Here is a 13,159-nt window from a genome sequence, read left to right on the forward strand (position 1 = left end):
AGAGATCTGGGGGTGGGGGGGGGGACTCCCTCCTCTGTGCCCCGATGCCTGGGGGTGGGGGGGGGGACTCCCTCCTCTGTGCCCCGATGCCTGGGGGTGGGGGGGGGACTCCCTCTGTGCCCCGATGCCTGGGGGGTGGGGGGGGACTCCCTCTGTGCCCCGATGCCTGGGGGTGGGGGGGGGACTCCCTCTGTGCCCCGATGCCTGGGGGTGGGGGGGGGACTCCCTCTGTGCCCCGATGCCTGGGGGTGGGGGGGGGACTCCCTCTGTGCCCCGATGCCTGGGGGTGGGGGGGGGACTCCCTCTGTGCCCCGATGCCTGGGGGTGGGGGGGGGACTCCCTCTGTGCCCCGATGCCTGGGGGTGGGGGGACTCCCTCTGTGCCCCGATGCCTGGGGGTGGGGGGGACTCCCTCTGTGCCCCGATGCCTGGGGGTGGGGGGGGACTCCCTCTGTGCCCCGATGCCTGGGGGGTGGGGGGGGGGGGGGGGGGGGACTCCCTCTGTGCCCCGATGCCTGGGGGGGACTTCCTCTGTGCCCCGATACCTGGGGGGGGGGAGGGGACTTCCTCCGTGCCCCGATACCTGGGGGGGGGGCTTCCTCCGTGCCCCGATACCTGGGGGGGGGGCTTCCTCCGTGCCCCGATACCTGGGGGGGGGGGGGGGGGGACTTCCTCCGTGCCCCGATACCTGGGGGACGACGACGACTTCCTCTGTGCCCCGATGCCTGGGGGTGGGGGGGGGACTCCCTCTGTGCCCCGATGCCTGGGGTGGGGGAGGGACTCCCTCTGTGCCCCGATGCCTGGGGGTGGGGGGGGACTCCCTCTGTGCCCCGATGCCTGGGGGTGGGGGGGGGACTCCCTCTGTGCCCCGATGCCTGGGGGTGGGGGGGGGACTCCCTCTGTGCCCCGATGCCTGGGGGTGGGGGGGGGGACTCCCTCTGTGCCCCGATGCCTGGGGGTGGGGGGGGGGGACTCCCTCTGTGCCCCGATGCCTGGGGGTGGGGGGGACTCCCTCTGTGCCCCGATGCCTGGGGGGGGGAGGGGACTTCCTCTGTGCCCCGATACCTGGGGGGGGGAGGGGACTTCCTCCGTGCCCCGATACCTGGGGGGGGGGGGGGGGGGGGGGACTTCCTCCGTGCCCCGATACCTGGGGGGGGGGGGCTTCCTCCGTGCCCCGATACCTGGGGGGGGGGGCTTCCTCCGTGCCCCGATACCTGGGGGGGGGGGGGGGGGGGAGGGGACTTCCTCCGTGCCCCGATACCTGGGGGACGACGACGACTTCCTCTGTGCCCCGATACCTGGGGGGGGGGGTTGAGGGACTCCCTCTGTGCCCCGATACCTGAGGGGAGAGGACTTCCTCTGTGCCCGATACCTGGGGGGGGGGGCGTGTGGAGGACTTCCTCTGTGCCCCGATACCTGGGGGGGGGGGGGTGGTGGGGGGGACTCCCTCTGTGCCCCGATACCTGAGGGGAGAGGACTTCCTCTGTGCCCGATACCTGGGGGGGGCGTGTGGAGGACTCCCTCTGTGCCCCGATACCTGGGGGGGGGGGGGTGGGGGGACTTCCTCTGTGCCCCCGATACCTGGGGGGGGGGGTTGAGGACTCCCTCTGTGCCCCGATACCTGGGGGGAGGACACTCACCTGTGACACTGCACATGCCTCATCTGGGCTCTCCAGGCGCAGCAGGGAGAATTCAACGAGGACTTTGCAGGCAGCAGCTGCTGACTGAAGTTGGTTTCTGGGAACTGAAAGCAGGAAACAGATTTTCTGACCAACCAAAACTGAGCACAATATGGAAATAACCAATCACAGCACAGCTGAACCCTCCCCAGCCGCCAACCCCTTCCCCCCCCCCCCCCCCTGTTGCTCCTGCCAATACAGCAAACACCAATTTCGTTTCTCTGTTTCCTGAACCAGAATTCCAGACTCGATGGCTGAGCTCCATAGGATGCCTTTACTGGCCCCTAAAGCATTGCTATTGGGCACAGGAGCAGCAGTGGGCGGGGCTTTTCCATGAATCCAGGTGCCACGTGAAACCCGATGAGAGGGGGGCATAACGGGGGGCACCTTGTGGGGTTCGCTCTCAGGCAGGACTTTTACATCCAAACTTAAAAGAGAACCTGTAACCCATTTTAAACTAGCGGCAACAATCAACAGCTTGAGCCCGATGGAACTACTACTCCCAGCATGTCCCCGCAGACGTTGGCGACCTCTCTGTGCCTCCAAGGCCAAAGTGATGCCTGCGACACCCAACATGAGGCAATGTCTGCAGTGCGGAGGAGACACTTACTTTGGTTGCAGATGGTGGTGATGTAGTGAGTAGAGAGAGCCACAAACGACGAGTAAAACGGCTCGTACTGCTTATCGTGATGAAGAATTTCTGATTCACTGAAAAGAAAAAAAAAAAAAAATTCTCATTAAACCACTTCAGCTCTGATAGGTTTCACCCCCCCCCCCCGACAAGGCCATTTCTTTTTTACGATTTAGCACTGCGCTACTGAAACTGGTAACTGCGCGGTCACGCAACGCTCTTCCAAAGACAACATTTATGTTTTGGTGGTATTTGATCACCACTAGGTTTTTATTTTAATTTCTTATTATATAAAACAAAAAAAAAACAAAAAAAAAACAAAAAAAAAAAAAGACAAAAAAGTCTGAAGGAAAAAATATTTATTTTACTTTCTGCTATAAAACATTAACCAACAGAAAAAAATAAAATCAGATTTCTTCATAAAATGTTTTCTGCTGTATGTCTTTGGTATAAAAAAAACAAACAAACAAAAAAAAAACGTGCATTAAAAATTTTTTTTTTTTTTTTAAATAAAGTGTTAATGCACTTTTTTTTTTTTTCAATGTGAAAAAAATGCTTTAACGGAGCGGACAATGAAGCTTGACTGGCTGCTCTGCACACACAGCCAAGTGCGAGGGTAACATGAAGGTATACAATATCCCCCCCCCCATTGGGGTCAGCGCCTCATTTAGGGCTCGTTCACACTTGGCTGTTTTACCAAACGCCCCTATAGCGTTTTGCAAGAGTTGGTCCGGCGTTTGCGGAGCATTTTTTAACGCTCGGCAAACACCGCATGCGCGGTTTAGTGGCGTTTGCCGAGTGTTTAAAAACGCCCCACAAATGCCTATAATGCAGTTTGAATGGTGTCACCGCTCCGCAAACGCCCCGCAACCACGTCGCAACCGCACCGCAAACAACGGCCGGGCGTTTGCGGAGCGGCACCATAGACTAGAATAGGAGGCTTCAACGCCTCCTGACTCGACCAGAGGCATCCGTTTTGCCGCGACGCAAACGCTCCCGTTAGAACAGCACCATGTGCTGTAATGTGCAGAATTGGCAGAGGCGTTTGGGATGCGGTAAAAACGCTTCCCCAAAACGCCTCTCTGCCGCCTCTCACAGCGCTAGTGTGAACGTAGCTTTACTCACTCAAATGTGCTTTTGCTGAGCGTTAACCACTCGCCCTCCTGAGGATTCCCTCCCCCCTCCGGCCATTTTTTGCATTATGGCGCTGTGCTACTTTAACAGACAATTGCGCAGTCATGCAACGCTGCACCCAAATGAAATTTAAGTCCTTTTTTCCCAGGAATTGAGCTTTCTTTCGGTGGTATTGGATTGCCTGAGTGTTTATTTTTTTAGCTATAAGAAAAAAAAAAAAAAAAAAAAAAAAAAAAAAAAACACACAACACACAATATTTTTGACTTTTTCCTATTAAACATGTCCAGTAAAAAAAAAAAAAAAAATTTAGGCAAAAACGTATTCTGCTCCGTGTTTGTGGTAAAAAAAAAAAAAAATCCAAATACGTGTAAATTGTTTGGTTTACATGAAAGTTATGGCGTTAGCAAATGGCGGCACAGATACTGGAATTTTTTTTTATTTTTATTAGTAATGGTGGCGATCAGCGACTTATAGAGGGACTGCGGTGGGCATTCTGACACTGGGGGGGGGGGGGGGGGACTGACTTGGTGTCACTGACATCCCCAGTGACACCAATACAGTGATCAGTGCTAATAAAAAGCCCCGACACTGTACTAATGACACTGGGTAGGAAGGGGTTAACATGAGGGGCGATCAAAGGGTTAACTGTGTGCTGTGTTACTAAGCGCTGTGTCCGTGTGCTGCATTGTAAGCACACTGCTTTGTATGGCTCTGCATGGCTATCCAAAGCAGTGTGCACGAGCTGACAGGGAGGAGAACAGTCCCCCCCCCCCCCTCCTCGTCGGAGATGCTTGGCAATCACTGGGCGCCAGGGACGCGGTGATTGGCACAAATGGCAGCGTGGATAGGGTGCTCACCCCCCTACCTGGAAATGCAACATCACGTATACACACACACACACACACACACACACACACACACATGCGATTTTGCACACCCGTGCCACCTTGCAGCAGTATTTCTGCTATAGGGAGGTCGAGAAGCGGTTAAGAGCGCCTGACACTCCCCTTTCCTGATGAGCAGCCAATCGGTGCTCATCACACTGCGAGGTCTCCACCCTCTCTGCTAGTCCCTGGGTGTGGTGGGGGGGGGGAGATAAACCTCACAATGTAAACACATGAATAGTTTCAGTCGCCATGAAGCCCCGACATTCCTAGACACGCCTCAGAGTTAGACACGGTCTGGGGGGGGGGGGGGGGCATCATTTTTTTTATAACAGGACAAGTAGATTGGGACTCCGATTTAGTCCCTGGACAAGGTTTATTTTTAAAAATTCCCACACCCCCACGGAAGGGGGAGGGGACCCGTCACGTGTGTACACGGAAGGGGGCGGGGAGGGGACCCGTCACGTGTGTACACGGAAGGGGGCGGGGAGGGGACCCGTCACGTGTGTACACGGAAGGGGGCGGGAGGGGACCCGTCACGTGTGTACACGGAAGGGGGCGGGGAGGGGACCCGTCACGTGTGTACACGGAAGGGGGCGGGGAGGGGACCCGTCACGTGTGTACACGGAAGGGGGCGGGGAGGGGACCCGTCACGTGTGTACACGGAAGGGGGCGGGGAGGGGACCCGTCACGTGTGTACACGGAAGGGGGTGGGGAGGGGACCTGTCACGTGTGTAGAGAAGGGGGTGGGGGAGGGGACATGTCATGTATGCAGAAGGGGTCATGTCATGTGTGTAGAGGGGGGGGAAGGGGACATGTCATGTGTGTAGAGGGGGGGAAGGGGACATGTCATGTGTGTAGAGGGGGGGGAAGGGGACATGTCATGTGTGTAGAGGGGGGGGAAGGGGACATGTCATGTGTGTAGAGGGGGGGGGGGGGACATGTCATGTGTGTAGGGGGGGGGGGACATGTCATGTGTGTAGGGGGGGGGGGGGGACATGTCATGTGTGTAGGGGGGGGGGACATGTCATGTGTGTAGAGGGGGGAGGGGACATGTCATGTGTGTAGAGGGGGGAGGGGTCATGTCATGTGTGTAGGGGGGGGGGGACATGTCATGTGTGTAGGGGGGGGGGGACATGTCATGTGTGTAGGGGGGGGGGGGACATGTCATGTGTGTAGGGGGGGGGGACATGTCATGTGTGTAGAGGGGGGAGGGGACATGTCCATGTGTGTAGAGGGGGGGGGGACATGTCATGTGTGTAGAGGGGGGGGGACATGTCATGTGTGTAGAGGGGGGGGACATGTCATGTGTGTAGAGGGGGGGGGACATGTCATGTGTGTAGAGGGGGGGGCCATGTCATGTGTGTAGAGGGGGGGGGGGCATGTCATGTGTGTAGAGAGGGGGGAAGGGACATGTCATGTGTGTAGAGAGGGGGGAAGGGACATGTCATGTGTGTAGAGAGGGGGAAGGGACATGTCATGTATGTAGAGGGGGAGGGGACATCATGTCAGGTGTGTAGAGAGGAGGGGGAGGGGTATGTCAGTAGTTGGGCCCAGAAGAGGACCTGTCATGGCGGCGGTGACTCAGCTCTCACTCCCCTCACCTCTCTATGACGGAGGTCAGTAGCTGGGGAAGCTCTTTCATGTCGAAAGCGGAATATGAGGCGGAGAGAAGCGGCCTGACCGCCACCTCCCATCCCGGACCCGCACCGCCGCCGCTGGACGCCATCTTCCGGCACTTCCCGTGTCTGAGGAGAACCTGGAAGTGACGTCAGTGAAACCGGATCTGGATGGTCGGGGCTTATCTTCGTTCGCCCCTAAAACTACCCCGCCCCCCTCCGCTGCACCTTCACCCCGCCCACCGCACCTTCACCCCGCCCCCCTCACTGTGTGATCTCTGTGCTGGGGACCCCATTACACCATCCAATCACCTCCAGAATAGCCCTGACAGAGATCCACCTTTATTATACGTCATCCTAGAGCTCCACTCAGTGACTGTGCCTAGGCTGGGGTGATGTCAGGCAGGAGGAGGCATTTCCTCAGTCTCCCCTCCCCCGGCGATCAGACCGTACATTGTAACTTTGTAGGAGGAGGAGGAGTCATTTCTTCAGTCTCCCCTCCCCCGGCGATCAGACCGTACATTGTAACTTTGTAGGAGGAGGAGGAGTCATTTCTTCAGTCTCCCCTCCCCCGGCGATCAGACCGTACATTGTAACTTTGTAGAAGGAGGAGGAGTCATTTCCTCAATCTCCCCTCCCCTGCTGATCAGACTGTACATTGTAACTTTGTAAAAGGACTAGGAGTCATTTCCTCAGTCTCCCCTCCCCCAGTGATCAGACTGTACATTGTAACTTTGTAGAAGGAGGAGGAGGCATTTGCTCAGTCTCCCCTCCCCCAGTGATCAGACTGTACATTGTAACTTTGTAGGAGGAGGAGTCATTTCCTCAGTCTCCTCCCCCAGTGATCAGACTGTACATTGTAACTTTGTAGGAGGAGGAGTCATTTCTTCAGTCTCCCCTCCCCCAGTGATCAGACTGTACATTGTAACTTTGTAGAAGGAGTCATTTCCTCAGTCTCCCCCCCAGTGATCAGACTGTACATTGTAACTTTGTAGAAGGAGTCATTTCCTCAGTCTCCCCCCCAGTGATCAGACTGTACATTGTAACTTTGTAGAAGGACTAGGAGTCATTCCCTCAGTCTCCTCCCCCAGTGATCAGACCGTACATTGTAACTTTGTAGAAGGAGTCATTTTCCTCAGTCTCCCCTCCCCCAGTGATCAGACCATACATTGTAACTTTGTAGAAGGAGTCATTTCCTCAGTCTCCTCCCCCAGTGATCAGACTGTACATTGTAACTTTGTAGGAGGAGGAGTCATTTCTTCAGTCTCCCCCCCAGTGATCAGACCGTACATTGTAACTTTGTAGGAGTTCCTGAATCCCCGCCTACTGGCCAGACCTATCAGTAGACATACTCTAGGTGCTCATGTCATTGCAAGGGAAAGAGGTGGGTGGGGCTTATCACCACGCCTCCTCATATAGCCCAGCCCCCTCCTTGCCCCGCCCCTGCAGACCCTCACTTGATACATTGTAACTCTCCTCCAGCTGCTCCTGTGCTGAACCCTTTCCTCACCAGCGGCTGTCACCACTAGAGGCGCTATAGACACGCCCGGCTACGGCAATACAACAGCAGCCCCTTCCTGCGCAGCGCTGCCGGGACCGCCGTCACATGCAGGGTCCTGGTACAATCCCGCGTGCAGCTTCCAGGAATAGCCCCTCCCCCTGCGCAGCGCTGCCGGGACCGCCGTCACATGCAGGGTCCTGGTACAATCCCGCGTGCAGCTTCCAGGAATAGCCCCTCCCCCTGCGCAGCGCTGCCGGGACCGCCGTCACATGCAGGGTCCTGGTACAATCCCGCGTGCAGCTTCCAGGAATAGCCCCTCCCCCTGCGCAGCGCTGCCGGGACCGCCGTCACATGCAGGGTCCTGGTAAAATCCCGCGTGCAGCTTCCAGGAATAGCCCCTCCCCCTGCGCAGCACTGCCGGGACCGCCGTCACATACAGGGTCCTGGTACAATCCCGCGTGCAGCTTCCAGGAATAGCCCCCCCCCCTGCGCAGCCGCTGCCGGGACCGCCGTCACATGCAGGGTCCTGGTACAATCCCGCGTGCAGAATCCATGGCTTCCAGGAATAGCCCCTCCCCCTGCGCAGCGCTGCCGGGACCGCCGTCACATGCAGGGTCCTGGTACAATCCCGCGTGCAGCATCCATGGCTTCCAGGAATAGCCCCTCCCCCTGCGCAGCGCTGCCGGGACCGCCGTCACATGCAGGGTCCTGGTACAATCCCGCGTGCAGCATCCATGGCTTCCAGGATAGCCCCTCCCCCTGCGCAGCGCTGCCGGGACCGCCGTCACATGCAGGGTCCTGGTACAATCCCGCGTGCAGCTTCCAGGAATAGCCCCTCCCCCTGCGCAGCGCTGCCGGGACCGCCGTCACATGCAGGGTCCTGGTACAATCCCGCGTGCAGCTTCCAGGAATAGCCCCTCCCCCTGCGCAGCGCTGCCGGGACCGCCGTCACATGCAGGGTCCTGGTACAATCCCGCGTGCAGCTTCCAGGAATAGCCCCTCCCCCTGCGCAGTGCTGCCGGGACCGCCGTCACATGCAGGGTCCTGGTAAAATCCCGCGTGCAGCTTCCAGGAATAGCCCCTCCCCCTGCGCAGCACTGCCGGGACCGCCGTCACATACAGGGTCCTGGTACAATCCCGCGTGCAGCTTCCAGGAATAGCCCCCCCCCCTGCGCAGCGCTGCCGGGACCGCCGTCACATGCAGGGTCCTGGTACAATCCCGCGTGCAGAATCCATGGCTTCCAGGAATAGCCCCTCCCCCTGCGCAGCGCTGCCGGGACCGCCGTCACATGCAGGGTCCTGGTACAATCCCACGTGCAGCATCCATGGCTTCCAGGAATAGCCCCTCCCCCTGCGCAGCGCTGCCGGGACCGCCGTCACATGCAGGGTCCTGGTACAATCCCGCGTGCAGCATCCATGGCTTCCAGGAATAGCCCCTCCCCCTGCGCAGCGCTGCCGGGACCGCCATCACATGCAGGGTCCTGGTACAATCCCGCGTGTAGCTTCCAGGAATAGCCCCTCCCCCTGCGCAGCGCTGCCAGGACCGCAGTCACATGCAGGGTCCTGGTACAATCCCGTGTGCAGCATCCATGGCTTCCAGGAATAGCCCCTCCCCCTGCGCAGCGCTGCCGGGACCGCCGTCACATGCAGGGTCCTGGTACAATCCCGCGTGCAGCTTCCAGGAATAGCCCCTCCCCCTGCGCAGCGCTGCCGGGACCGCCGTCACATGCAGGGTCCTGGTACAATCCCGCGTGCAGCATCCATGGCTTCCAGGAATAGCCCCTCCCCCTGCGCAGCGCTGCCGGGACCGCCGTCACATGCAGGGTCCTGGTACAATCCCGCGTGCAGCTTCCAGGAATAGCCCCTCCCCCTGCGCAGCACTGCCGGGACCGCCGTCACATACAGGGTCCTGGTACAATCCCGCGTGCAGCTTCCAGGAATAGCCCCCCCCCCTGCGCAGCGCTGCCGGGACCGCCGTCACATGCAGGGTCCTGGTACAATCCCGCGTGCAGAATCCATGGCTTCCAGGAATAGCCCCTCCCCCTGCGCAGCGCTGCCGGGACCGCCGTCACATGCAGGGTCCTGGTACAATCCCACGTGCAGCATCCATGGCTTCCAGGAATAGCCCCTCCCCCTGCGCAGCGCTGCCGGGACCGCCGTCACATGCAGGGTCCTGGTACAATCCCGCGTGCAGCATCCATGGCTTCCAGGAATAGCCCCTCCCCCTGCGCAGCGCTGCCGGGACCGCCATCACATGCAGGGTCCTGGTACAATCCCGCGTGTAGCTTCCAGGAATAGCCCCTCCCCCTGCGCAGCGCTGCCAGGACCGCAGTCACATGCAGGGTCCTGGTACAATCCCGTGTGCAGCATCCATGGCTTCCAGGAATAGCCCCTCCCCCTGTGCAGCGCTGCCGGGACCGCCGTCACATGCAGGGTCCTGGTACAATCCCGCGTGCAGCTTCCAGGAATAGCCCCTCCCCCTGCGCAGCGCTGCCGGGACCGCCGTCACATGCAGGGTCCTGGTACAATCCCGCGTGCAGCATCCATGGCTTCCAGGAATAGCCCCTCCCCCTGCGCAGCGCTGCCGGGACCGCCGTCACATGCAGGGTCCTGGTACAATCCCGCGTGCAGCATCCATGGCTTCCAGGAATAGCCCCTCCCCCTGCGCAGCGCTGCCGGGACCGCCATCACATGCAGGGTCCTGGTACAATCCCGCGTGTAGCTTCCAGGAATAGCCCCTCCCCCTGCGCAGCGCTGCCAGGACCGCAGTCACATGCAGGGTCCTGGTACAATCCCGTGTGCAGCATCCATGGCTTCCAGGAATAGCCCCTCCCCCTGCGCAGCGCTGCCGGGACCGCCGTCACATGCAGGGTCCTGGTACAATCCCGCGTGCAGCTTCCAGGAATAGCCCCTCCCCCTGCGCAGCGCTGCCGGGACCGCCGTCACATGCAGGGTCCTGGTACAATCCCGCGTGCAGCTTCCAGGAATAGCCCCTCCCCCTGCGCAGCGCTGCCAGGACCGCCGTCACATGCAGGGTTCTGGTACAATCCCGCGTGCAGCATCCATGGCTTCCAGGAATAGCCCCTCCCCCTGCGCAGCGCTGCCGGGACCTCCGTCACATGCAGGGTTCTGGTACAATCCCGCGTGCAGCATCCATGGCTTCCAGGAATAGCCCCTCCCCCTGCGCAGCGCTGCCTGGACCGCCGTCACATGCAGGGTCCTGGTACAATCCCGCGTGCAGCATCCAGGAATCGCCCCTCCCCCTGCGCACAGCACAACCTCCTGTCCAATCAGAGCACGCAGCAAGAAATGACAACACAGAGAAGGGCGCCGGCCCTTTCAATTGTTTTATTGGTTTCGTCTTTATTTGGCGATTCTGACACACAAATCAGTCACATGACCCAACGTCTGGATGATAAATACTGAACATAAAACGTTTTCATTTATTAAAGTGGAACTAAACTCTCCATCCGCAGGAGGCGTCTGCAATCCTCCCGCTGCCGGCCTTCCGAGATACGAGCGCATATTACATACATCACTTTTATACTTTTTTTTTTTTTTAGTTTTACATTTCTTCAGTTACTTCTTGGTTTCTGGCCTAGGCTAACATGAGAAGAGGGGGGAGGGGACATGGCATGTGTGTACAGAATAGGGGGGTGGGGATATGGCATGTGTGTTCAGAACAGGGGAGATGTCATGTGTGTACAGAATGGGGGGGGGGGACACGTCGTGTGTACAGAATAGGGGGGGAGGGGACACGTCACGTGTGTAGAGAAGAGCGGAGGGAGGAGACATGTCGTGTGTAGAGATGGAGGGAGGGGACATGTCATGTGTGTAGAGGAGGGGAGGGAAAACGTCCTGTGTGTAGCGAAGGGGGGGAGGGGACACGTCCTGTGTGTAGCGAAGGGGGGGGAGGGGACACGTCATGTGTGTAGCAAAGGGGGGGGAGGGGACACGTCATGTGTGTAGAGAAGAGGGGGGGAGGGGACACGTCATGTGTGTAGAGAAGAGGGGGGGAGGGGACACGTCATGTGTGTAGAGAAGAGGGGGGGAGGGGACACGTCATGTGTGTAGAGAAGAGGGGGGGAGGGGACACGTCATGTGTGTAGAGAAGAGGGGGGGAGGGGACACATCATGTGTGTAGAGAAGAGGGGGGGAGGGGACACGTCATGTGTGTAGAGAAGAGTGGGGGGGGAGGAGACATGTCATGTGTGTAGAGAAGAGGGGGGGAGGGGACACGTCATGTGTGTAGAGAACATTTCTTCAGTTACTTCCTGGTTTCTGGCCTAGGCTAACATGATGTCATACATCCCAGGAGTCTTCATGGGAGGAGGGGCTTTCTCAGCTAAGCACATGCTCCTGCCTGAGCTAAGGGCAGATGAATTCCAGGAATTAAATGCTCCATAAATTATCTGCCCTTACTCAAGATGGTGGCTAGAAATGCTAGAGGGGTGTTTTTCAAAGTGATTTCTCAACAAAATAAGACATGGATGGATGAATTAAATGGCGTTGTCAGTTTGTGGTGCGCAGGCAGCGGAGTTCCACTTTAACCAAAAAAAAAAAAAAAATCAAACTACATAAATTAGGGGAAATTTTCAACTGAAACTTTGAATACAGAACATCCTTCACACATTCATACGGCGGAGGGAGGAGGGGGCGTCTCCCGCGGATCGGTGAAGAGGTAAATGCTGAATGGATGATGAACAAATAAAACCCGGCAGTGGCGACTGCGTCATTTCCAACGCACTAAAATCAATTCTGTTCTCGTGGCTCCACACCAGATACAGGGAACGCTGCAGACGTGGAGCTCCTGTCACCCCAGTGATGTCACTACCACCAAATCTCTACAGAAGACCCCTCGCCTGCTGGCACGCTGCACCCTCACCTGATATATACACACACATACAGGGGCGGACTGACCATTTGGAAACTCGGGCACTGCCCAGGGGCCCGGGGTCAGTAGGGGGCCCCATGAGATGACCCTGATACCTTTTCCATAGGCTTTTTTGAGTTTGGGCAAGGACACAGGGGCCCCATGATCCCCTATTGCCCGGGGGCCCCATGAGTTCTTAGTCCTCCCCTGTAGATATATTTATATTTAGTTATTTATTCTTTTAAATTTATTTATAGATTTTGCAGGTAAAAAATGCCCATTTATAAATGTTTATTTCTCATGAGCCTGCAGAGTATTGCACCCACGATTAGTGACCATGAGTGCAATGGCAGGATGCTCCAGCTCTCCTCCTGTACAGAGGTACAGGCCAAGGGCAGACTGACCATTCGAGCACTGCCCGGGGTCTGTAGGGGGCCCCATGAAATGCCCATTTCTAAATGTTTATTTCTCATGAGCCTGCAGAGTATTGCACCCACGATTAGTGACCATGAGTGCAATGGCAGGATGCTCCAGCTCTCCTCCTGTACAGAGGTACAGGCCAAGGGCAGACTGACCATTCGAGCACTGCCCGAGGGCCCGGGGTCTGTAGGGGGCCCCATGAAATGCCCATTTATAAATGTTTATTTCTCATGAGCCTGCAGAGTATTGCACCCACGATTAGTGACCATGAGTGCAATGGCAGGATCCTCCAGCTCTCCTCCTCTACAGAGGTACAGGCCAAGGGCAGACTGACCATTCGAGCACTGCCCGAGGGCCCGGGGTCTGTAGGGGGCCCCATGAAATGCCCCTGGTACCTTTCATAGGCTTTGAGTGTGGG

The 13,159-nt window shown here is 58.0% G+C and overlaps 1 protein-coding gene across 1 annotated transcript; it reads right to left on the reverse strand.

The window, feature by feature from the left end:
* Nucleotides 1–1,639: 1,639 nt before the first annotated feature.
* LOC149427505 (E3 ubiquitin-protein ligase UBR4-like) lies at nt 1,640–6,081 on the reverse strand (the record flags this gene model as incomplete). Its single annotated transcript, XM_089667959.1, has 3 exons — nt 5,933–6,081; nt 2,289–2,386; nt 1,640–1,743 (listed from the first exon to the last, which is right to left on the reverse strand). Coding segments are annotated over exons 1-3 (327 nt in total), but the record flags the coding sequence as incomplete, so codon positions are not given.
* Nucleotides 6,082–13,159: the final 7,078 nt, after the last annotated feature.

The sequence above is a fragment of the Staurois parvus genome, unplaced genomic scaffold (assembly GCF_062004578.1).
Source record: "Staurois parvus isolate SC_StPar_1 unplaced genomic scaffold, SC_StPar_1.0 ptg003704l, whole genome shotgun sequence".
NCBI classification, from domain to species: Eukaryota; Metazoa; Chordata; class Amphibia; order Anura; family Ranidae; genus Staurois; species Staurois parvus.